The sequence below is a fragment of the Artemia franciscana genome, chromosome 2, assembly GCF_032884065.1.
Source record: "Artemia franciscana chromosome 2, ASM3288406v1, whole genome shotgun sequence".
Taxonomy (NCBI): Eukaryota; Metazoa; Arthropoda; class Branchiopoda; order Anostraca; family Artemiidae; genus Artemia; species Artemia franciscana.
In genome coordinates, this window is record NC_088864.1 from 5,526,493 (window position 1) to 5,552,512 (window position 26,020).

Here is a 26,020-nt window from a genome sequence, read left to right on the forward strand (position 1 = left end):
AGTGCTAATGCCTTGCGGTCAAGACCGTATCCAGGGGAGAGGGTTTGATCTCTTCCCAAAATGTTTGTCCAACTGGTGAAATGTAACACAAAAACAACCCTGCTTAATTTACCAGTGATTGACAAATAATTTAGCGTCAAGTTCGGACCAAATTGATCTTAAATCACACCCTTGACTAAAATACGTCGTTTTTTCAGTGCGGCCGTAAAAACAGTTTTAGTCGCAATCTGAAGTCATTGTACTTGTCCTCGGGATGCGGTTGTGTTTAAAATGCGATCTTACCCTAGCTCTAGTTTGTATATAAAAGGTAGTCAATACATCAGAATTAAAATAAACTTAACGTTTTATTAAATCCTCTCCAAGAAAAAAAGTGAAACTGTGCTTTAAACTCTTCAGATAAAATTGAGTCTTTCAATTGTGAGTTACAACTTGCAGATGAAAAGCCTTATCAACCGTGCTTTTGAATCTGTTTCTCAATTCATGTTTCAATTTCGAAACTTTGAACTCCAGATTTTCTTCTTTCTAGCATGGGTAACATTCCGTTTTCCTAAAAATAAATAAAGATATAGAAGAAACACGAAATAAGGAAGAGCAACAATTTTTTCTTTGTAAATTTCATATAGTAATTTTTTTCAAAAATGGATTGTTGTATTAAAAATATACAAATAATCATTTAAATATAATTACAAAGCTGGGGGAGGGGGGAGCACGGCTGGAGGTTGCCCATTTTGATCATATTTTTCACTTTCATTTGGCTTTTTTGCTTATATATGAATTGGGAGGGGAGCGCTGTGATTAATTTTTCCTCGGGCGCCTTCTCTTCTAGGAACGGCTCTGGGACTAGGTACCCTAAATACCGATAAGGAGAAGTTACTCCTAACTTTGCTAACCAAATAGTGGATTAGCTTTGTAGTGATCTTTTATTGGCTAAGTAGACCAATCCCAATGGTTTCACGCTGGTTAGGTAGGCCTGGCACCAGGGCTGTATCCAGGGAGTGGGGGGGTAGGTGTTTTGACCCCCCCCCCCCCCGAATTGTTTGTCCGACTCGTCAAAACGTAAAAACTTTGAATATAAACACATTTTTGATGCGTTTTTAAAGTCTTTTGTACCTCCCGCCCGAAAAAAATCCTTGTGTAACCCCTCCCCCCTAAAAAAAAAATCTAGAAAAGACCCTGCCTTTCACGCAGGTTTAGTTAAACTCGTAGGATCATAACCTAAGTTGCCTTTGCTGTTGAATGTTTTTTTTTAATGACAAAACATAAATCTATCAAACAGTTCGTGGTAACGAACTGTAGTAAGGAGCGACCCGGCTCAATAGTAACCAAAACTCTAAAAAATGGAATTTTGATACCAATAGCTACATCAAAAGAATCGCATTTTAATGTTGGTTTTAAATATATAAGTTTCATCAAGTTTAGTCTTACCCATCAAAAGTTACAAGCCTGAGAAAATTTGCGTTATTTTAGAAAATAGGGAGAAACGCCCCCTAAAAGTCATAGAATCTTAACGAAAATCACACCATCAGATTCAGCGTATCAGAGAACCCTACTGTAGAAGTTTCAAGCTCCTATCTACAAAAATGTGGAATTTTGTATTTTTGGCCTGAAGACAGATCACGGATGCGTGTTTATTTGTTTTTTTGTTTTTTTGTTTTTTTTTTTCCCCAGGGGTGATCGTATCGACCCAGTTGTCCTAGAATGTTGCAAGAGGACTCATTCTAACGGAAATGAAAAGTTCTAGTGCCCTTTTTAAGTGACCAAAAAAATTGGAGGGCACCTAGGCCCCCTCCCACGCTAATTATTTTCCCAAAGTCATTGGATCAAAATTCTGAGATAGCCATTTTATTCAGCGTAGTCGAAAAACCTTATAACTATGTCTTTGGGGACGACTTATTCCCCCACAGTCCCCGTGGGAGGGGCAACAGGTTACAAACTTTGACCTGTGCTTACATATAGTAATGGTTATTGGGAAGTATACAGGCGTTTTCAGGAGGATTTTTTTGGTTTGGGGGAGGGGTTGAGAAGAGGGGGATATGCTGGGGGAACTTTCTTTCGAGAATTTGTAATGGGAGAAGAAAATTTCCATGAAGGGAGAGCAGGATTTACTAGCATTATTTAAAAAAAAAACAATTAAAAAATAAAAGTGAAAAAGATTTTTCAGCTGGAAGTAAGGAACAGCAATAAAACTTAAAACAAACAGAAATTATTACCCATATGAGGGGCTCACCTCCTTCTAATACCTCGCTCTTTACGCTAAAGTATTTTCGGTAATTTCAACTACTTATTCTACGGCTTTAGTGATTCAGGGGGTCATTCTTAATGAATTGGGATAAAATTTAAGCTTTAGTGTAAAGAGCGAGGTACTGACGATGGGGCGAATCCCCTCATATATGTAATAAAAACATGAGAATACAAAAGTTCTTTACGTAAGCTAATTTATAAGTTACGTAAATCTTTTACCAATAAAAAGATTCGTAAAAAATTAAAAGTTCTAGTTGCCTTTTTAATTAACCAAAAAATCGGGGGGCCACTAGGCTTCGTCCCCCGCTCTTTTTTTCTCAAAATCATTCGACCAAAATTATGAGAAAGCCATTGAGCCAAAAAAAAATATGCAAATTTCGTTTTGATTATTCCTCTGCGGAGAGCCAAAATCAAAACATGCATTGATTCAAAAACGTTCAGAAATTAAATAAAAAAAACAAGTTTTTTCAACTGAAAGTAAGGAGTGACATAAAAACTTAAAACGCACAGAAATTACTTCGTATATGAAAGAGGCTGCTTCCTCATCAACGCCCCGCTCTTTACGCTAAAGTTTTTCACTGTTTTAGAAAGAAGAATTGAGAGAAAGAGTCAAACTTTAGCGTAAAGAGCGGGGCGTTGATGAGGAAGCAGCCTCTTTCATATACGAAGTAATTTCTGTGCGTTTTAAGTTTTTATGTCACTCCTTACTTTCAGTTGAAAAAACTTGTTTTTTTTATTTAATTTGAAAAAGATTGAACGTGCTCTGACTTAGTCAGACCATGTATTTTTAAACTGCTAATAGCATATCAGAGGACGGTAAGAAAAAGAAACTATAGCTTCGTCGACATTTGGCCCTTCAAATGCCAAAAAATGTTAACCCGAATTCAAACGAAACATTTTTTTTCTTGAACTTAATAGAATAATTGCTCTCAATGTAAGAGGAATTAAGACAAAAGACTAGTACAGGCACTATTATTGTCAAATATCTAATGAAATAGCAAACATTTCTTGATTTTTACCTAATCCTGAAATATACTATTTCAGTTAAAGGGACCAATTAGGGGAAAGAGACGGGGGGGGGGGATTACGCCCTAGATTATGAAGAATATCTGTTTTTGTAGCTTCATTAAAAAAAAAACAAAAAAAAAAAAAAAAAAAAAAACACCTTGTTCTCATCCTAGACAAGTAAAAATTTAAAATTTTTATATAACTCAGAAAAAGTTAGGCCAGTTTTGCCTCTCACAGAGATTATCTGTCTTGGTTTTACTCTAATTAGCCATTTTCTTCGTGAATTGGCGCCTGTGTATTCAGTGGCACATCGTGTCTGTTGTTGGGTAGCATAAAAACTAGACTTTCTGAAAATAATGTTGAGAGCATGCGCACAGAACTATCATAGGTGTCTCTCTAATTTATATACTGAACATTGCTGCAACGAGTCTGGTTATACAATTGAGTTATCCCGGTACTGAAGGCGGCCAAAAACCAGTCCGTTACGCCACAGATTATTCATGCTAGTTAGGTTACCAATTGTTCATTGCCCAACGATTGGAAAAATATTAAGCATTTGGAAAATATGACAATATCCATCTGATGTAAACCAAAAAAGGTAATTTCTTGCTATAGGAACGCATTTTAGTGACAACTAAGTAGAAAAATAGGGTATATTACAAGTTATGAAAGGTCCTTCGGCACCGGAAATCATATGTTTGTTTTGCTGAATAACCTCTGTCGAATAGACATAGTATACTACCAATTTTACACCATTGCCATTTAAAAAAAGTGATGGTACATTGAAATCATACGTGGAAACACAAAAATAAAATATTTAACTATTTCTTGCTAATCTGTCGAACTAGGTGCCTAATAAAGTGTTGGAAATTTGACCACATATTTATGTTTTCCTTAACTTATAATCACACTGATGTTCATCATTTCATTCTGCAAAGTTTTTCTGATTGCATTTATGCACTAGAAATCTAGTTGCAACATCTAGAAACGGCTGAAATTGCTAATCTGATGAATGGCCTTTGTGTGATCCTAAATAAAAATACATAGATTATTTCTCCTTGGCAACTTGTGGCGAATATGGCATCCATAGATGTTTAAGGAAAATTTTTATAAAATGTAATTATATACTTGTTTCCTTTATTTTTCTTAAAATGATGAGTTGATGCTCTTATTTGTTTTTAATTGATCAAATAACCGGATAAATAAGTTAAGCTAATTAAATTATTTTATAGAAAAAGACTATGCTTATTCTGTAGTGCCTTTATATTGTTTTTATTGAAGGGTACCGAATCACCTACACGAGGATTAAACAATATTCTACATAAAAAGATGTGGTTTCTAATTGGTTGAAAAAGCTGCAATTGAATCACCCGGTCGTATCTGCACTCTTCGTGTTTTTATTTATGTAACAAATTTTGGGATGAGGGGTTAGGGGTCCTATCCGAAATTCTGCCTGGCTACAGGTATTTTGATAGATGGAATACAGATATGAATGTTAAAAACACAATTTCCAAGCTCCATTTAATGCTTCAAATAATATATACATATATATATATATATATATATATATATATATATATATATATATATATATATATATATATATATATATATATATATATATATATATATATATATATTGTATTCTATATGTATAAAAACAATGGATAGCATGGGGGCTGAGGTCCTAGCCCAAAGTTCACAGGTCACACTTATGCTGTTAGATTGAAGATAGGTATTAATTTCAAAACAAACCACTCCTCCTAGTTACAGATCTTATACAGAAAATACTGTTTTACAGACTTTTCTCTTTTACAGGGATGTAACATTTTTTTGATAGGATTGGAGGGGGACAAGGGTCCTCATCCAAGTTTTGCTACACCTATACTGTTAGACCGAACGTAGATATGAACTTTAAAACAAAACCACATCTTTAAGCTCTATCTAATTCTGAAAATACAGTTTTATAGAAATTTCTGTTTTACCGCAATATGTTTTTGAAATAGGAGGGGGGACTGAGGTTCATAACCTAAAACCTCCCTGAGTACACCTGTGATGTCAGCTTAAGCAGATCTACGATTTGTGAGAACCATGCTTGGCAAGTTCTAAATTATACGGAAAAATGTTATTAGCTTACTCTATGTGATATACTCTCGCTGGATCGTACATTTGAGGAGATATATGCTGGTCCTGTTGCCTGCTGAGCGCATCGTGAGCAGGGCCTTCGTAGGGCCGGCCTTTGTCGACTTCCTTGGCATCTCAGTGCAAATCGTAACTCTTCTGCCATTTCTGAGCAGAGCGATTGCTGAAAAGTAAATATCTATGATATATTTTTATGTAATTAAAAACTTAAAATAGGTGTTTTGATCATCTTCGTTGTCTCTTTTCGTACTTCTAGGCCTGTTACTGGGCATATAAGTTGTAATAACCCAAAAATATATGTAAAACGTGGAGGTGAAAGACTTTTTGGCTGAACAGCCCCCATAATATCTAGATTATCGCCTTTTGTTTAATGCTTATTTTGTATATTGTTTGTCATAAGGTCCAAGTTTTTTTGGAATTTTTTTCGAGCACAAATTAACTTTTCTCACAGCTAATTGCAGGTCTTCAGCCATTACTGAGCAGAGCTATTTCTGAAAAATGGATGTCTGTTATATGCATATTTATAACTGCAAGCATTTTTTATTGCCCTCTGGTCCAATAAACATAACTCGGAGGTTTTAATAGTGTAATGAGGAATGGATCTGTGTTGTCAAGATTTCAAACCTAGACGAAGATATGACAGTTGCCAATCTCACATTATGAACAAAACTAGTAGGGCTTGGGAATTGATACCTCTGTGATCAGTTTGCGTTATTCTTAACCGTTCCACAGTGTCTTCCATACATATTAACTTGTTATTTACCCATTTCAAACAGTTCGTGGTAACGAACTGTAGTAAGGAGCGACCCGGCTCAATAGCAGCCAAAACTCTAAAAAACGGTAAATTTTTGAATTAAATTACCATTTTAAAAATGGTAATTTGATATCAATAGCTACATCACAAGAATTGCATTTTAATGCTGATTTTAAATATATAAGTTTAATCAACTTTAGTATTACCCATCAAAAGTTACGAGCCTGAGAAAATTTGCCTAATTTTAGAAAATAGGGGAAAACAACCCCTAAAAGTAATAGAATCTGTAACGAAAATCACACCATCAGATTCAGCGTATATGAGAACCCTATTATAGAAGTTTCAAGCTCCTATCTACGAGAATGTGGGGTTTTGTATTTTTTGCCAGAAGGCAGATCTCGGATTTATGTTTATCTGTTTGTTTTTTTTTCACCAGGGGTGATCGTATCGACCCAGGGGTCCTAGAATCTTGCGAAAGGGCTCATTCTAACGGAAATGAAAAGTTCTAGTGCCCTTTTAAGTGACCAAAAAAATTGGAGGGCACCTAGGCCCCCTCCCACGCTAATTATTTTCCTAAAGTCACCAGATCAAAATTCTGAGGTAGCCATTTTATTCAGCTTAGTCAAAAAACCTTATAATTATGTCTTTGGGGACGACTTACTCCCCCACAGTCCCCGTGGGAGGGGCCACAAGTTACAAACTTTGACCAGTGCTTAGGTATAGTAATGGTTATTTGGAAGTGTACAGACATTTTCAGGGGTATTTTTAGGTTCGGGGGGGGGGGGTAGAAGAGGGGTATAGGTTGGGGGAACTTTCCTTGGAGGAATTTGTCATGGGGGAAGAAAATTTTCATGAAGGGAGTGCAGGATTATCTAGCATTATTTAAAAAAATACAATGAAAAAATAAATATGAAAAAATTTCTTCAACTAAAAGTAAGGAGAAACATTAAAATTTAAAACGAACAGAAACTATTACGCATATGATGGGCTCACCTCCTCCTAATAACTCTCTTTTTTTAAAGCTAAAATATTTTTAGTAATTTCAGCTATTTATTCTACGGCTTTTGTGATTCAGGGGTCATTCTTAAGAAATTGGAAAAACGTTTAAGCTTTAGTGTAAAGAGCAAGATTATGACGAGGGGGTGAACCCCTTCGTATACGTAATAAAAATATGAGAATACAGAAGTTCGCTACGTAAGCTAATTTGTAAATTACGTATATCTTTTACTAATAAAAACATTCGTAAAAAATTAAAAGTTCTAGTTGCCTTTTTAAGTAACCAAACATCGGAGGGCAACTAGGCCTCCTCCCCCGCTCCTTTTTTCTTAAAATCATTCCATCAAAACTATGAGAAAGCCATTTAGCAAAAAAAAAAAAAAAAAAAAGAAAAAAATGCAAATTTTTTTTTTAATTATTCATCTGCGGAGAACCAAAATCAAAACATGTATTGATTCAAAAACGTTCAGAAATTAAATAAAAGAACAAGTTTTTTTTAACGGAAAGTAAGGAGCGACATTAAAACTTAAAACGAACAGAAATTACTTCGTATATGAAAGGAGATGCTTCCTCATCAACGCCCCGCTCTTTACGCTAAAGTTTACTCTTTTTCTTAACTCTACTTTTTAAAGCAGTGAAAAACTTTAGCGTAAAGAGCGGGGCGTTGATATACGAAGTAATTTCTGTTCGTTTTAAGTTTTAATGTCGCTCCATACTTTCCGTTAAAAAAACTTGTTTTTTTTATTTAATTAAATAAAAAGACAAGTTTTTTTTTTACTGAAAGTAAGGATGCGATATTAGAACTTAAAGCGAACAGAAATTATTCCGTATATGAAAGAGGCTATCCCCTGCTCAACACCTCGCTCTTTACGCTAAAGTTTGACTCTTTCTCACAAGTCTACTTTTAAAACAATAAAAACTTTAGTGTAAAGAGCGGGACGTTGAGGAGATGCCAGTCTGTTTCATATACGGAATAATTCCTGATCATTTTAAGTTTTATTGTCGCTCCTTACTTTCAAAAAACTTGTTTTTTGTTAAATTTCTGAAAGTTTTTGGATTAATGTAGGTTTGGTTTTGGCTCACCGTATATGAATAATTAAAAAAAAATGCACATTAATATTTTTTTTGGCTAAATGGCTTTCTCAAGATTTCGATCGGACGATTTTGAGAAAAAGGGGGCGGGGAGAGAGCCTAGTTGCCCTCCAATTTTGTGGCTACTTAAAAAGGTCATTAGAACTTTTGATTTTATTTACGAACGCTTTTATTAGTAATAGATATACGTAACTTACGAATTAACTTACGTAACGAACTTCTATATTCGTATAATTTTATTACGTATATGAGAGGGTTCGCCCTCTCGTCAACACCTCGCTCTTTACGCTGAAGTTCGAATTTTGTTCCAGGTCTTTAAGAATGACCCCTGAATCACAAAGGCCCTTTAATTAGAACAAATAGCTCTTTTGAAATGACTAAAAATACTTTAGTGTAAAGAGCAAGGTATTGAGAAGGGGACGAACCTCATCATACACGTAATAATTTTGCCCGTTTTAAGTTTTAATATTGCTCCTTACTTTCAGTTGAAAAAACTTATTTATTTTTTTTTATTTCTGATTGTTTTTTAAATAATGCCCTTAGTTCTGCTGCCCTAGGAATGGACGCATGGACGGATAATTCATAGACACATCTATTAACAAATGAACTAAAATCATTTTTATACAATCATAATAAGGGGGGGGGGGCTTAATGCCAGAATGGCCTCTCACTCAATTGGACTATCTGTCTTGGCTTTTTCTACAAGTAGCCATGGCTTGATGCCCACAACTATTCCATTTTAATTGAAAAATCAACAGACTCGGTCGACTAAACTTGATGAAAATTATGTATTTAAAATAAGCATAAATTTCCAATTCTTTTGATGTATCTATCAGAATCAAAATTACGATTTTTAGAGTTTCGGTTACTATTGAGCCAGGTGGCTCCTTACTTACAGTTCGTTACCATAAACTGTTCGATACTACGCGCAAACAATATGGACAAATTTTATAATTTATATGAAAGTTGTTGCCCCCTCCTAGAAACATCGCTCATCATGCTAAATTATTATTTATTACTGAAAAAATCTTCTTAATGGTCTAGTTAAGTGAACCTTGTGTTATAGGAGTTGTTATTAATGAAATGGGATAAAATCCAAACATTAGTGTTTGGAGCGTGATTTTGAGGAGCGGAAATTATTCCGTACATGAAGGATTGCCCTCTCTTCAATACCTTGCTCTTTACGCTATAGCTGGATTCAAGAGGGGAAACCCCTGAAATTCGAAATTCGGAAAAATTAGAAAAATGAGGTATTTGTAACTTACGAACGGGTGATCAGATCTTAATGAAATTTGATATTTCGAAGGATCTCGTGCTTTAGAGCTCTTATTTTAAATCACGACTAGATCTGGTGACATGGGGGTAGTTGGAGGAAGAAACCGGAATTCTTGGAAAACGTGAAAATTAATATATAAACGTGAAAGTTAAAAAATATATAGAATAATTTCTATTTAGTTTGAGTTTTAATGTTGCTCCTTACTTTCATTTAAAAAATCTTGTTTTATTTATTTAATTTCCGATTGTTTTGAAATAATACCGGTAAATATGCCTGACTCTCCATGAAATATACCATCCCCTCACGGGAAAATCCTCCTGGGGAATTTTATACAACCTATACTGCACTCCTTCCGTTAAATTAGTTCGAGACAATTCCCTCCACGCTGAAAATTCCCCCCGCTTAAAATGTCTTGCAGACGATTCAGCATGAAAAATTCTTATCATACTTTCATTTGTAAAAAGACTTTAATTTCTAATCAGTTTCTCAATCACTCTGAATACACCCCCTTCCGTTGAAATTTTTCGCCAGAAACCAAAACACGTGGAATATAACCCCCGGATAATTCATGCAGAAGATCTCTGCATGCAAACTTCATTTGGCAAAGAGAACACAAAATAGTTAAAAAGAATTTCGTATAAGAATTTTGTCAAATTCCCCCAGTGAAAAATTTTCCCCTGGAAAATTCACCCCCAGAAAGTACCCTCCCAAAAAGAAATTCTCCCTATGGAAACACACCCCAAGCATACCCCCCCACCGAAAAATGTCCGTATAGTTCCCAATAATAAATACTATACGTAAACACTGGACAAATTTCATAACTTACAGGTGTCTCCCCACGGACTCATGGGGGTCATTTTACCTCTAAAGGCTTAATTATTTGATCTTCCAACTACTGAACAAAATAACTATCTCAAAATTTTGGTCAGATAGTTTTGGGGAAAAAAGGGGCATGGAGAGGGGTCAGTTGCCCACCAATCTTTTTGGTCACTTTAAAACGCAACTAGAACTTTTGATTTCCGTTCAAATACATCCTTAGCCGATCTTCTAGGACCTTTATTTCAATTCAATCACCCCTGGAAAAAAAAAAAAAAAAAAAAACAAGCATCCGTGATCTGTCTTCTGGCAAATGTAGCAAAATTCCACATTTTTGTATATACGAGCTTGAAACCTCTACAGTAGGGTTTTTTTTTTGGTACGCTGAATCTGATGTTTCAGTTGTTTCAGATTGTGTTTTTCATTAAGATCCCTTGAATTTTAGGGGTGTTTTCCCCTATTTCGAAAATGAGGCGAATTTTTTCAGGCTCTTAACTTTTTGATGTGTAAAACTAAATTTGATAAATTTGATATATTTTGAAAGAGCATCATAATCCTCTGATCGTTTTTTAAATAACGCTGAGGAATCCGATGGAAGAAAATTTCATGGAAAATTTGCTTCTCCCATGAAAAATTCCTCCATGGGAAGATCCTCCCGCGTAATCTTCTTCTCCCGACCCCTCCCCCCCACCGGAAAAATCCCCCCTGAAAACGTCTATATACTTCCCAATAAATAATACTATATGCAAACAATGGGCGAAGTTCATAACTAACCATGGTGACCTATAGTCCTGAGTTTTTGGCATTGTTGAAAATTACTAAAACTGAGTTAAACCGGATAATATATTAAAAACAGCATACAAATATTTATTAAAATTGACTAGTGGAACGTACCGATTTGATTATACGGTTATGCTCCACTGTAGGAAGACCAAGTAAGTAAGAAACATAACTATTAGTCTTGTTTAGTGTAACCACAGGCAGACAATAAAATTGCAGAAATTACTTCCTATCAAAAAATATTTCAACGATGAAAAAGAGCTAAGTTTCAATAGAAATAGGTGGCATTACTATGGATACCTTTTATCAAGAAATTCCCAATTTCACTTATTTCATACTAATATTTCTGTAACCATCGCAATCATAGCTGTTTAATTCCCCTTTGAGTCAGAGTTGAATGGATTCTCTGAGGTGTGACAATGCTGAGGAATTGGGTTAGTAAATGTTGACTATATAAAGGATTTCTATGATGAAATAAGAACAGTATTTGCATAATCAGGGTTTTGAGGCACGGTTCGAATGCTGACTGAATTTTTGATGAGACTACACAAGGAAACTCCATGCTTGGAAGCTGTATAAAAAACTAATCTTAAATCTTGTTTATACTTATTTTAACTGACAGCTGGAGCGAACAGAAGTGGTAACAACATGGAAGCACATAAGCTAAAAAAAAAAAATATATGAGCTAAAAAATTAAAACAATAAATATAGCCTCTATCAGAAATTATTTCGATGAGTCTTCAATATTCTTTAGTCTCCGATGAAACTGCAAAAGGAAAATGCCTGTTACGAAGTCGCCAAAAGATGAACTTTAAATTTGGACTTTCCCACCTTTTAACTTACAGTGGGAGAAAAAGGCATAAAAACTAAACCAACAACTGACCGCGGCATCATCACTGGAAGTAACTTGCAAGTTTTGTCAAACACCAAACCCCTTTGTCAGCATAGCGTTAATCAATATTAATTTAAAAAGTAATAATAATATGAATATATACTGTAAATGATTTTAAAAATCATGATTGTAAAAAAATAAAATGCTGTCAGGTAAACGGGTCTTTGCAAAAAGAAAAGAAAAATAGTGTAAAGAATAAGCTGATACCAAGCACATTAACGTCTAGGAATTAACTTGAAAGTTGCTCCAGACAACAAACCCCTTTGTCAGCATAAAATAATGTACGTATTGCTTGCATTTCAAGCTGCTCACGCTTCCTCTCTATCCGAATCTAGTCTTAGCTTCACCCTTTATTCTTTCCCGTGAAGTTCTGATTTCCATTTAGTCATTTTTTTTTACCTCTTTCCAACTCAGTTGGGGGTGACCTACTTCTTGTTTGGCCTCGACAAATGAACGAAAAGCAAAATATTTGGTAATCTGTCGTTTTTCATCTATAAAACATGGCCTTGCCGATTTTATTGTAATTGAACCCTCGTGTAACTGAACCCCTCTATCTGAACCCTCGTGCAACTGAACCCCCGTGTAACTGAAGCCCTGTGCAACTGAACCCCTCTGCAACTGAATTCTCGTACAACTGAACCATATTTAACTGAACACACAAAAGCTCAAAAAAGGCATAAAAAATTTGTTTATATTCATTTTTGTTACGTTTTTATGAGCCAGACAAACATTTCAGGGCAGAGGTAATGCTTTTTAATTTAGCCGGGTATTTTCTTTGCTAAATAGTAACTTTTCATTGTTATTGCTTGAAGAAAAACGTCCTATTGAAGACTTGGGAAGGATAGGGCTATGTTTACATTTTAACTGCTTGGTACATCCATCCATCCCCCGATCAGGGTACCTTCACATGCGGTTCTAGAGCATATATATATATATATATATATATATATATATATATATATATATATATATATATATATATATATATATATATATGCATATAAAAAAATATGAATATAAAATGAAAAACATTAAAGTAGGAAAAAAATGTAGGAAAAGATAAGAAGGATCATCGAAAGCAAAAAAAAAATAAGAAAAGCAAAACATAATTACTCTCTAAGAACAAGTAAAATGGACGTATTCCATGTACTAAGGGTCAAACTTGCGGTTCCTTAACCAGTTCTGTAAAATCCAGCCTTGTCCAGCTCTCAATTTGGATGTGTTTTATTACGTTTTCAAAAATATAACTTGTATCCATTATAATTGGTTATAACGGGCTAACAAAACCAATAAAGAGCAGACCTCCCTACGATCTTTCTTTGACTCCAATTTTAAAAAAGTAACGGAAAGTGGAACAAGAAGAGGAAAGAATTTAAAAGGGATTTGATTCCCATCTATGTCTTCCTGTAGTAGCACAATAACAGAAAGTGATGACAATCTTAACAGTGTAAGAAACTCAAGTTTGACCAAATTAATTAACAAACGTGATCCAATTAATGGTTTGGCCTCAGCTTTGGCTCAAATTTTTGGTGGCCCCTTTCAACAAGGGGACTCGATTTTCCCTTTGACTAACGGGAGAAAATTCGGAACAGAATCATCAGAATTTTCAAACACCTTTCAAACACATTTAAAATTTTAAACACATTTAAACTGAACCAAGTGTGACTCAACCATCGTGTAACTGAACCCTCGGTCAACTGAACCACATTTAACTTTACCCTCGTGCAACTGAACTCCCGTGCAATTGAATCCCATTTAACTGAGCGATCGTGCAACTTAACTCTTTATTTAGTTTTTCAGTATTCTGTAAATATGAGGGAATGTCATAGGATAAAACACAAGCTCGAATCTTTTCATGTTCTACCTTGTTGTAATTATTTGTTTTTCAAAGTCATGAAATAAATACTTGTAAAGATCATTCATAAAATCTCTTTTGTTGTCACAAACAAATGAAATAGGACGACACTATCCAATAAAGCCAGATTTATTTCTTCTTTTTTATGTCTGTTAATAGAAATTCCGCTGTCCCTGTCTACATACTGGGATGGTTTTTACCACTTTTTTTGCTGTTTTCACTTTGTAATATTTTCTCAGCTCATAGTTCGTTAGCGTTTGGTTTGAGAAAGCTTAATTACCTGTTTTGGCCAAGAGCCAGGACACTATTTCGTTTGTATGAGTTTTTCTGGTGTGAATTTTTCAGATACATCTGACCTTTCCTGAACGTTGAGTAATAAACGTCTGTGTTGCAAATCTCTAATCTTCAAATCTTTAATCTTATTAAGTCGGGTCGCTCCTTACTACAGTTCGTTACCACGAACTGTCTGATACATTACTTGCGCTTTCCTTAAATTAAGTAAATATTTTTTTCGATAAAAAAGTTATTCAAAACAAAGTAAAGAGGTATATTAAACTTAAGAGCAGCAGAAATATATTTTTATATTAATAACTCAAACGACCAAAAATTACTACTAAGAAATAAATGAAACCCAAAATGAACAGGAATTAAAATGAACAATCATAGAAACAATGGGGGCTTTGGAGGTTATGGGGAAAACAGAAAACTTTGGACTTCGTAGGGTTTGTCATCCTTAGAAGAGTTTGTATTTGACTTTTAGACTATTTTTCGCAAGATGGTTACATAAAATTTTTGATCAGATATCTTTGGCGAGATTGCAAATAAGAAGGGCAATGAAAGGGTCTGGTTGCCCTAAAATCATTTTGTTTTAGGTTTACCCAAATGACTATCTATCGCCAAAAAACTCTCCATTGGTGAAACAATAAGATAAGTTGAAGCTTATTCCTGGAATTCTTAACTATTCAAATAAAAACAACGACAAAAAAAAGAAAAAAAAAGAAAACCGTAGTAAGTGCATGAAACAGAATTGTATCAGATGTAACGCTATATAGCGCTGCCTATGCTAAAGAGCCATAAGACTTCAATGATTTATTATTAATTATAATTTTTCTCAGACGCACTTCATATGGCTGGGGTGGTCGTATAAACTGCGGAAGGGCCTCATTTGATTGCAAATTGAGAATTCTAGTGCCATTCTTAAGAGTCAAAAGTGTTCGTAGGGCAACCATTCCTCTTACGCTCTTTTCCCCCCGAATGGATTCGATTAAATTTTGACATGACCATTTTGTTTAGTATAGTCCAAAGGGCAAAACTAATGCCTTAGGGATTGACAAAATCCCCACAGGCCCTGGGATGAGGGCTGTAAGTTGTGCAAGTTGGCCATTGTTCAAATATAAGGCTTTTATGGAAGGAATGGTCGTATAAATTTCGGAGGATATTCATTCAGGATATTAAATTTTTTTTGAAAATCTTTTTAATTAATCAAACAGTTCGCGGTAACGAACTGTAGTAAGGAGCGACCCGGCTCAATAGTAACCAAAACTCTTAAAAATTAAAGTTTGATATAAATAGCTACATCAAAAGAATCGAATTTTAATGCTGATTTTAAATATATAAGTTTAATCAATTTTAGTCTTACCCATCAAAAGTTACGAGCCTGAGAAAAGTTGCCTTATTTAGGAAAATAGGGGGAAACACCCCCTAAAAGTCATAGGATCTTAACGAAAATGACACCATCAGATTCAGCGTATCAGAAAACCCTACTGAAAAAGTTTCAAGCTCCTATCTACAAAAATGTGGAATTTTGTATTTTTTGCCAGAAGACAAATCACGGGTGCGTGTTTATTTGTTTTTTTTTTGTTTTTTTTCCCAGGGGTCATCGTATCGACCAAGTGGTCCTAGAATGTCGCAAGAGGGCTCATTCTAACGGAAATGAAAATTTCTAGTGCCCTTTTTAAGTGACCAAAAAAATTGGAGGGCATCTAGGCCCCCTCCCACGCTAATTTTTCCCCCAAAGTCAACGGATTAAAATTTTGAGATAGCCATTTTGTTCAACATAGTCGAAAAGCATAATAACTATGTCTTTGGGGATGACTTACTCCCCCACAATCCCTGGGGGAGGGGCTGCAAGTTACAAACTTTGACCAGTGTTTACATATAGTAATGGTTATTGGGAAGTGTACAGACGTTTTCAGGGGGATTTTATTTTGTTTGGGGGTGGGGCTGAGGAGTGGGGGCTATGTTGGAGGATCTTTCCTTGGAGGAATCTGTCATGGGGGAAGGAAAATTCAATGAACAGGGCACAGGATTCTCTAACATTACTATAAGAAAACAATGAAAAATAAACATGAAAACGGTTTTTCAAATGAAAGGAAGAAGTAGCATTGAAACTTAAAACGAACAGAGATTATTCCGCATATGAGGGGTTCTAAAAATACTTTAGCATAAAGAGCAAGGTATTTAGGAGGAGATAAATACCTTGCTCTTTATGCTAAAGTATTTTTAGTAATTTCAACTATTTATTCTACGGCCTTTCTGATTCAGGGGTCATTCTTAAAGAATTGGGACAAAACTTACGATTTAGTGTAAAGAGCGAGGTATTAACGAGGGTACAAACCCCTTCGTATACATAATAAAAATATAAGGTTATGAAAGTTTGTTACGTAAGTTATTTCTTAAGTTACGTATATTTTTTACTAATAAAAACGTTCGTTAAAAATTAAAAGTTCTAGTTGCCTTTTTAAGTAACAAAAAAATTGGAGGGCAACTAGGCCTCCTTCTCCACCCGTATTTCTCAAAATCGTCTGATCAAAACTAAGAGAAAGCCATTTAGCCAAAAAAAGAATTAATATACAAAAATTATTTTAATAATTTATGTGCGGAGAGCCAAAACCAAACTTGCATTAATTCAAAAACGTTCAGAAATTAAATATAAAAAAACTAATTTTTTTAGCTGAAAGTAAGGAGCGACATTAAAACTTAAAACGAACAGAAATTACTCTGTATATGAAATGGGTTGTCCCCTCCGCAATCCCTCTCTCTTTACGCTAAAGTTTGACTCTTTGCCACAATTCTACTTTTTAAAACAATTAAAAGCTTTAGCGGAAAGAGCGAGGGATTGCGGAGGGGACTACCCATTTCGTATACGGAGTAACTTCTGTTCGTTTTAAGTTTTAATGTCGCTCCTTACTTTCAGCTAAAAAAATTAGTTTTTTTTTATTTAATTTAAAGAAAGCGCACCTAATGTATTAACTAAAAAATTTTAAATAAAATTTCGCTACATCGGTTCTTAACACCCCGAAATGGACCTAAAGTATATTTTCTCTGATTGATGATTAACTTTCAGTGTGGGTAAACTGATCCTAGGGGACTTCGACGAAGGCAACCAACTTAGAAAGAAAGTCGCTTTTCAGGTTTTCAATTTTTTCAAAAATCGCGTCGATTTTTGGTGTGACAAACTCATTTTTCCACTCATCCGCTTGAAAGTTTTAGATTAGGCGTGGCAACCAGAAATCAGATTCAAGTCCTAAAATCAGTCTGAAATTTTGAGCCCTTTTTGCTGTCTAAATTCGCAAAGTTCAGAGGTTTTAAACACAGTTGATTATTACTTAGCATTCAGGAGAGATCTGATCACAGCAGAATAAAATAAAAGGAATATATTTTCGTTATACACGTTTCTTCTGATGGTTTGATTCATTTGAAAAAAGAAAAGAAAAAAAAACCATACCAAAAGATTCATACAAAACGAAAATAGCTCAACTCGGCTCTCTGCAAAAACAGGTAATTAACCCTTTTCAAACCAAACGCTAACGAACTGCAAGCCGAGGAAAAATCACGAAGTGAAAATAACAAAAAAAGTGATAAAAAACCATCACAGCATGTAGACAGGGGCAAGGTAACCCCCATTTATATACTTAGAAAAGAAGTAGTAAATCAGACTTCTTTCCTTTTATCCTCGGTAACCCCCCACCCCACAAACACAACAGAGTCTAGTAAAAATACTAATAAAACTATTCTTAGCACTTACTCTGTCCATTTGAGCATTTTTCTTTGAATTCCAGCAGAATTCTAGTATGGCCACTACAATGGCTAGTGCCAAGCCACATAGTAAAACAACAAATACGCCACCTAAAAGAAGAAATAAAATTAAAAATAAACAAATCGACTTTAGGAATACTTCATATTCTGTGGAAAAAGTTTATGGGTAATCCTTTTAGCCAGAGGTGTTTTCTGATAATAGTGACCACAAAAGAAAACATCCATTTAGGCCTATATTTCTAGAGTGGCCATTCTATGTGGTTACTACGTCCAGTATTCTATCATGGCCACTATAATCGCTAGTACCAAGTCACATAATAAAAGAAGAAACAAAATTGAAATGAGCATATCAACTGTGAATACTGCAGAATCTTTGGAAAAAATTATGAGTAGTCTTTTTGATCAGGAGGATTTTCAGCATTATAAGAAGGGGCCTCAAAAGAAAACTTTCTATCTTTCACGTTGAAGACATTCAACATGAAAGAAGTGTTAAAAGATTAACCAATAGCTCATTATTTTGAAAATACTATGTCTGTCCAGCCCCCAGCTCTTTTTCATTTTCAGGTTTGAATTAAGAGCAAATGGAATACGGGTCGTTTTTCTTTCCTAGGATTATGTTTAGTATCGGTAGTATTCAATAATTTTTCCAAGACAATTTTTCCTATTTATTATAAAGAAACTTCTAGAAAAAATCTTCATGAAATACTTCGAAGCTGAGACTGAAAAACTTTTGCTACATAATCCCCAGTTTAAATTAATTTGATAAATTTATTTAATAATTTTTTGTCTAATAAAATTAGTTAAGTAAATTTAATTTCAATAATATTTTTTTTAATCTTTAAATGTTATTTGGAAGGAACAGCTTATTCCTTGTACCTTTCGTGTTTTAAATTTTCTGTGATTCAAGTATGATATTATCATGATGCTTTTATCATCTTCAACACTGATATATTATTCAGCAGTGGTGGTTGGCGGGGGGAGGGGGTATTTCCCAACCCCAAGGTTCTTTTGCACCCTCAAAGATTAAAAATAAAATACATTTTTTTTATTGAAAAATGGCTTTTGGATATTTTTATTGAAAAAGTAACAAAGTAACAAATTCCCCCCTAGATTTTGAAAAATATTTTTCTTGGCGTTCTTCTTCCCTATATTTTTGTGGATGAAATTCATTGATATTTTTACCTTGCAATATCTTGTGTTTTTCAAATTTTCACTTTGTTTCTTATATTATCTATACATTTCCCTATTTTCTATGTTCTGTTTAGGGGTTACGCCCTCCATCCAAATGTCATGCTTCCAAAGCAAGCACCTTGTACTTGATAGGGATTGAACAAATATAAATTTGAAGTTCTCAGGAAATGTGTTATTTCCCAGCCCATGAAACAACTAAATGTTCACGTGTTGTATATTTTACTTATTGCGGCACTTAAAGAAGATGGTGACATTGTTTTTGTCTAAGACTGATACGTAACAAGATTCCTATCAGCCTTCAACCTTCCTATCAGGCAGAAACTCTTCAGCCTTCCTATCAGGTAAAGGTCTAGCGAGGTCCAGAGTTTAATTTTTTTGAGGGGGGCCAAATTTTAAAGCGTAAAGCTTAGGCTTCCCTTGCTTACCTCTCATTTCAGACAATCTAACGGTCATATGTCAATTTTAGATTCTTGGTCAACATGCCTGAGACTCTAGGCGCGCTTGCCTTTCTAAAAGCGAACAAACAAGTATCGGTCCAATAAGAGAGTCATACTTACTCCCGCCGTTTACCCGTGCCGTTTAACCAAACGCTTGGAAAACTATGGGCTCTATGAATAACTTAGTTCTATGACTATCTACCTTAGCTGTGCGCTAGGAATGACGTCTGGACGGATAATAGATAGACTTATCTGTGAACAAATGAACTAAAATCACTTTTATACAACCCTAATAAGGGCTTATGCCAGATTTGCCTCTTATTCAATCTGAGTATCTGTCTTGGCTTTTTCTACAATTAACCATGGCTTTATGGCCACAACTACTTGATTTTAATTCAAAATCAATTTTTTTCATTTGTCAAACATCACACTATGTTTTTTGACAAGTTTATCAATAAAAAAGCAATATCTAGGAAAAACATGCATTGGTAATTATTTTTTAGTTTTAGGAAGAGAGGGAGAGGGGGGTCAACCCTGGTACTCCCTAAGGATTCATGCCTAATCCCTGTCCATGACTATTTTATCTTATCTCTTTAATATTATTAATCCATTACGAGACTTTTATTCATCAACTTAAAGACAGAAGGGCTAGATTCAAAGGTGATTAAGTATTTTTTGGGTTTTAAAAAGAAAGTGTCCAGCAGAGCTTAGTTCAATTTATATGTAGTCTAACCAAAAACAGAGTTGTAATTCATCCACTCGCTAAGATATATTAGCAGCTCCAGAGGATTAAAAAAATGCTGATTTTATATCAACGTAACTAAGTCACCGATGATTATGAATATGATTTTTGAAAAAGAGGAAGTACCAAACGATTTCAGGAAAATCTTAATTAAATCATTGTATAAGAAAGGTGACAAGAGTGAGGGTCGTAATTATCGAGGCACTAGTCTGGTCTGTGTAGGTAGCAAATTACTTAGTAATATGATACTTTTTAGACTGAGAGATGCTGTAGACAAAGTTTTAAGAGAAAAACAGAGCGGTTTTAGAAAGGGTAGAGGATATATCTACAAAATTTTAACTCTTAGGCTAAGAATCAATTTCATGGGCTTTATATTAAGGAGAACATAAAAGGCAATGAGAGACCACTGAATCAAATGGGGAAGAAAAACTCTCCTAGACTTAAATTATGCTGATGATTTAAGCATCCTAGATGAAAGTGTGAGCAAAATAAATGAACTTTTAGAGGTTTTGCGAGTTCAGGGTGCTAGAATAGGTTTGAAAATTAATGTTAAGAAGACTAAGTAACTAAGGCTAGAAATAAGTGAAGATGAAAAGCTGAGGCTGGGTATGGATAACGAAAAGATGGATCAGGTTGGGAGCTTCACTCACCTTGGTAGTATTATTAGTAAAGACAATAGGAGCAGCGAAGATGTTAACAAGTAGAATAGGCAAGGCTCAGGGTGTTTTTTCGCAGTTAGAAAAAGTTTACAAGAATAGGAAAAAAAAAGTCTGCAAACTAAGATTATAATATTCCAAGGTACAGTGAAGACAGTGGTCAAAGATGACTCTGAAGTATGGTCTCGGAAAAGCGGATGAAGAACTACTAGATATTTTCCAGAGAAATTGCTTACGGATAGTTCTGGGTACCCAGCTGACTGACAGTATTTCAAACAATAGGCTGTACGAAAAATGTGATTCAATCTCGCTTTTTAGGGCTATAATTAAAGAAAGGTTGAGGTGGCTAGGCCACGTTCTGCGGATGAAGGATGACAGATTGCAGAAGATTGTCCTTTTCGGCCAACCATCTAGGGCTAAACAGAAAGCAGACCGTCTTTGTCTGGGGTGGGAGGATGTTATAAAGAAATATTTAAACGAAATAGGATCTTCCTGGGAGGGTGTAAAGAGAGAGGCTTGGAATAGGTCAGGATTGAGGAGAAGTGTGCGTAGCTGTATTGGCCTCAGGCGGCTCGGTACTTTGGCGAGGTGTTAGTAGCAGTAATAGTAGTAGGTAACTAAATCTAAGGACTAATTTAATTTGACTTTGTTTTAATATATTAATCTTAGATTTAGAGAAAACTTCTCATGTGTCGTTACAAACTTATTTTGCAATTAGGGCTTTTGCAATTACAATAAAAAATACGAGTATCTGTCAGTTGATTAACTACGGTATGCTATATTCCGTAATTAGGGTATAAAATTACTTAAACATATTGTTAGCCAGCAGAATAGAAGCTTCCAGGTCACTCTTCTATTCAGAACGCAAAAGATCTGCAGTTAAAAAAGAAATATTTTAAAATGGTATCCGGAAGTGCCTAGAAATGAAGATGTTTGGACAAAAATGTGAATATTTTGAGCTTAAGATTTAATGGGGGTCTGCTGCCCTCTCCCTTGACCTTGACTGAGATGTAAGCATCTATGGTTAGAATACTGGTAAAAATAACGCTTTGCAATTGACAAATCTAAGATCAGAAAGCCTTTATCGTCATCCATTTAGCATGCTATTGTGTTTGCTGAAAATAAGATTTCGGATTTATTTGCTTTAAATTAGCAAAACTCAGTTTAAGTCATTTATACATTTCCAGTCCTCAGAATTCTGAATTGGGATTCTGAGAATAATTCTGAGGATTTTCAAAAGGCCTAAATGACTTTACACTGGATTTATTGTTTTATTCGAAGTAAAAAATTCACACACCATACATAAACAGATGTAGTATATGCAAGATTAACTACTTTACACTATAACATCAACATAAAATAGCTAGAAACGCTTTTTGCGGCTAATAGTATTAATGATAATATAGGAAAAAAGCTACCAGTTATATTCTCGATAATAAGGTGTTTTGAAGACAGAAGTTATGCATTAAGAATTAACTAAAATTAATGACAAGCCTTTCTGTACCAACTTGACAACAGAGCTGTGTATTACCATGAAACTCTGGTGGCAGTGAAATTCCCTGAAACAGAACCGGCAGAGTTCAGCGTGATACATACCATTTGTCTATGTCGTTGCAAATTTGTACTTTGCTTTAGATTGATGAGGGGGGAAAACCGTGTCTTAAAGAAGGCCCGAGACTGTCAGTCATTTTGATCAAAAGCTTCCGTCAATCGATTGACGTGTGCTTCAATCAGCTTTCAATTGACCCTTCAATCTTGACCGAAGCTAATTTCAAGTTTAATTTTAACTCACAACCAGATTTTTAGTTTCAGTCTAAAGTCGGGTAGTGAAGTGTCTACCGAACGCGAAATGCAGTCTAATACTGATTTGGCTTTTCTTGCCTGTAATTTGGTTACGCTCAAGCGAAAACGAAAAGAATGCAAGGTCATTGTAGCAATACAATGACTTCTTCCAGACTTCTTTTTCTGCTCGATCGCCTTGTACTCACGGTTGAAATTTGTTCTTAAAACATTTATATTCTTTTTTAGTTCGGAAACTGTATAATCTGGTTTCAATGCCTTTACCGACCGCAATATCCTGTTAAATGCCGCACTTTTCTTTTTCAGTTATAATAGTATCTACTTTTAACTTTCCATAGCTTAGGGTGATCCCGGTATAACTCTATTAATAAACATATAAACTTGCGTTCCGCATTTTTGCTTATTTCCGATGTGTTTTCCATTGTTGTTGGCGTGTGACTGACGCAACACTTGGACAAAAGTGATCTTGACGTGCAATCACCCTCCTCAACCGCCTGAGTGATTCAAGCTTTCTATCAATTACCGTCAACGCTTGACTCAAGCATCAAACAGGTTCCTAGACGGTCAATCATGCTTGAATCAGTCGGTTAACGGAAGCTTTTAATCAAAATGATTGACCGTCTAGGGCTTCCTTTAGAGTAGGAGTGGTGACTGCTCTGAGTATTTACATTTCAAATGTAAGTATTGAGGTTCTCTGCATCCAGGAATGAATTGAGGTATTTTAGTATGCGTGATTTATTGATGTTTATTTTATCAGTAAACCCATCGGACTTGAGTTTTATTTCAAAATAAGATTTTGCCTAATTACGCCAATTTTTAAGAGTAACCATAAGATATTGTTCTGAGGAAAGAATATGGTTAAATTTAAGGCTTGTATTTTTTGACTCTGAAATTTAAACACTATTTTTGGAACTTACGTTACGGTATCTAAACCATTCTTAACTAAAAAAAAGAAAACACATATAGCTTTTTCATCAAAATAAGACCTTTTCTGTTATGTTTATTGTTTATTGTGTTTATTCCATTCAATGCCAAAATAATGCCATACTTTAAAAAGTTTTGGAAACCTCAATTTTACCCCTTTATGTTAAGGTAACGCCTATAAAAGTTACTTAATGCGAATGCTATTTAGAAAAGCCTTCTATTTGTAATAGGACTTTACCTATATTCTCGATTCCAAGTGCATTTGCTTTCGATTCTTTTTTCTTCTCATCTCGATTGCAGATGTCACCTGTTCCTCTCCACCACTTGCTGTACAACATCTGAATAATGCCATTTTCTTGAAGCTCAAGAATTGCTAAAGAGATTTTATCTCTCCAAGGAGAACCTGAAAATATCGAAGCTTCATTATAAAATAAAAAAAAGAAACAAAAGAGTATATACAAGTATTTATATTATTTTATTTTCCTTTACTTCCTTCATAATTTTTTTCAGGAAAATTTTATTTTCCTATGTCTTATGCCTTTACTTCCTTCATGATATAGCCATTTTAGGTGTATGATACATACGCTAGGAGCGGGCATTAGAGATATTGACCCCCCCTCCCACATTATCAAGACTTGCTATTTTTCCAATATTTTCGGTAAAACTCACTTTCTGTATTTCTTCCTGATTTTTTTTAACAATTTGTATCGATATGTACGCAAATCCCAAGGGCGTCATTTTAAAACCAAAGTAATCATAGTTGCAGCATCAGCTGTAGCCTAGTAAATAATTTGGTCAATGGCTATTGACGAACTTTGAGAAAGAGAAATAAGTCTATATAGTATCACTTGGGGTTTGTATTTAGGGTACAAGTTTATGGGATCACCTGTTCACTAAAACTAAAAAATGTGAAATAACTTTAATGCAGAAAATTCCTTCAAAACGCAGAATTAGCTTGTGCGTTTTTTTATGAAAAGTCCTGATTACGTCTATTGCGTTCCTTCTAATTCAACTAGAAATAAAACAAGAAACAATAAAAACAGAAAAACATGTCTAAAATACCTTTCCTCGATTACTAATGATAGTCAGTTGAATTCTTTATTAACTAACAATACCTTTGAGTCTTTTATCTTGACAATTAAACCACAATCCAAAATTACATACAAAATAATATGTGAAAAGATTTCTTATAGACAAAAAATAGTTGAACGCAAAAGTCTAAATATATATATATATATATATATATATATATATATATATATATATATATATATATATATATATATATATATATATATATATATGTATATATATAAAAATATATAAATAAATATATAAATATATATATATTCGAACCATCCAATTTAGTTAAAAGGGGATAAAATGAATTGTTCAGTAAAAAGTTCTAAAACTAGTATTTATGGTCAATCAGAGTTAATTTTCGCCAAAACTATTTTGATTGAAAGGAATTTTTTACCATATTATTGAAAATAAAAAGAATAGCTTGCGTAAGGATGTAAAGAATAATAAAATAATAAGTGTTGAAGAAAACAATTATGTTTCTATTCTGCTTGCTCCTAATTAATTGGAAAAACTTCTTCTTGTGGAAGTAAAGAGATATTGAAATTCAAAGACCAAAAATTATTGCTTCGCTGAATACATATGATATATTTACAGCACTAGCTCAAATAAACTGACTCGTGATATATCCTGATATCTGTAAAATTTTATTAACTTACGTTTTACTGAAAACACAAAACCGATCCAAAATAAACTCGATATTCCCTTAGGAGGAGAAAATTTCATAAGTAACCTGCATAAAATAAATACTAATTTATAAGGCTCTCAGTGCTCTTTTACTGGTTATGGTATTAGTAAATTTTAGCATACAATTACAAATCACAAGAAAACTGAAGCAAGGTCTACCACTGCCTATGTTGATTTCCTGTGTTGTTTCTTGCACCGAGTTGACTGGAGTAAGGTACCTGGTGTGTTGAATTTCTTTGAGCTGAGTCGCCTGTGTCGTTTCTTGTGTTGAGTTGACTGGAGTGAGGTACCTCTGTTAAAGTTTGGTGTATGGCGCTGACTAGGTTGAGCTTTTAATTTTTCCTTTTTAATTTCCCTGGGTTTAGTCGCCTGTGTTGGGTTGTTAATTTTAAATTATGTATAGTATATTGACTGTGATGAGTTGTCACTAGCCTATTCAATTTCCAACAAAACATGGCTTGAAAAAGATGTTGCATGTCTATGAAAATATGATGGAAGAGGGCTAACCAAGTTTAGGCTTAAGTATTCAGGGGGAAGTCCTTGAATACTCAATCTGTGAATGACCTCATTTGAAAGAGCTGAACATGCATATTTACATATGATTCGACAAGAA

At 34.4% G+C, this 26,020-nt stretch overlaps 1 protein-coding gene across 15 annotated transcripts in view; it reads right to left on the minus strand.

Annotated features, from left to right (window-relative positions):
* Positions 1-325: 325 nt before the first annotated feature.
* LOC136036379 (glutamate receptor ionotropic, kainate 2-like) overlaps positions 326-26,020 on the minus strand; it is a gene marked incomplete at its 5' end in the record, with an annotated part of 326,696 nt that continues 301,001 nt past the window's right edge. For 14 of the 15 annotated variants that reach the window (XM_065718683.1, XM_065718607.1, XM_065718615.1 and 11 more), the window contains 4 exon segments: positions 326-547; positions 5,387-5,554; positions 17,880-17,980; positions 23,879-24,043. In XM_065718683.1, the coding sequence (XP_065574755.1) occupies positions 479-547; positions 5,387-5,554; positions 17,880-17,980; positions 23,879-24,043 (503 nt within the window). 15 annotated transcript variants of the gene reach the window in all.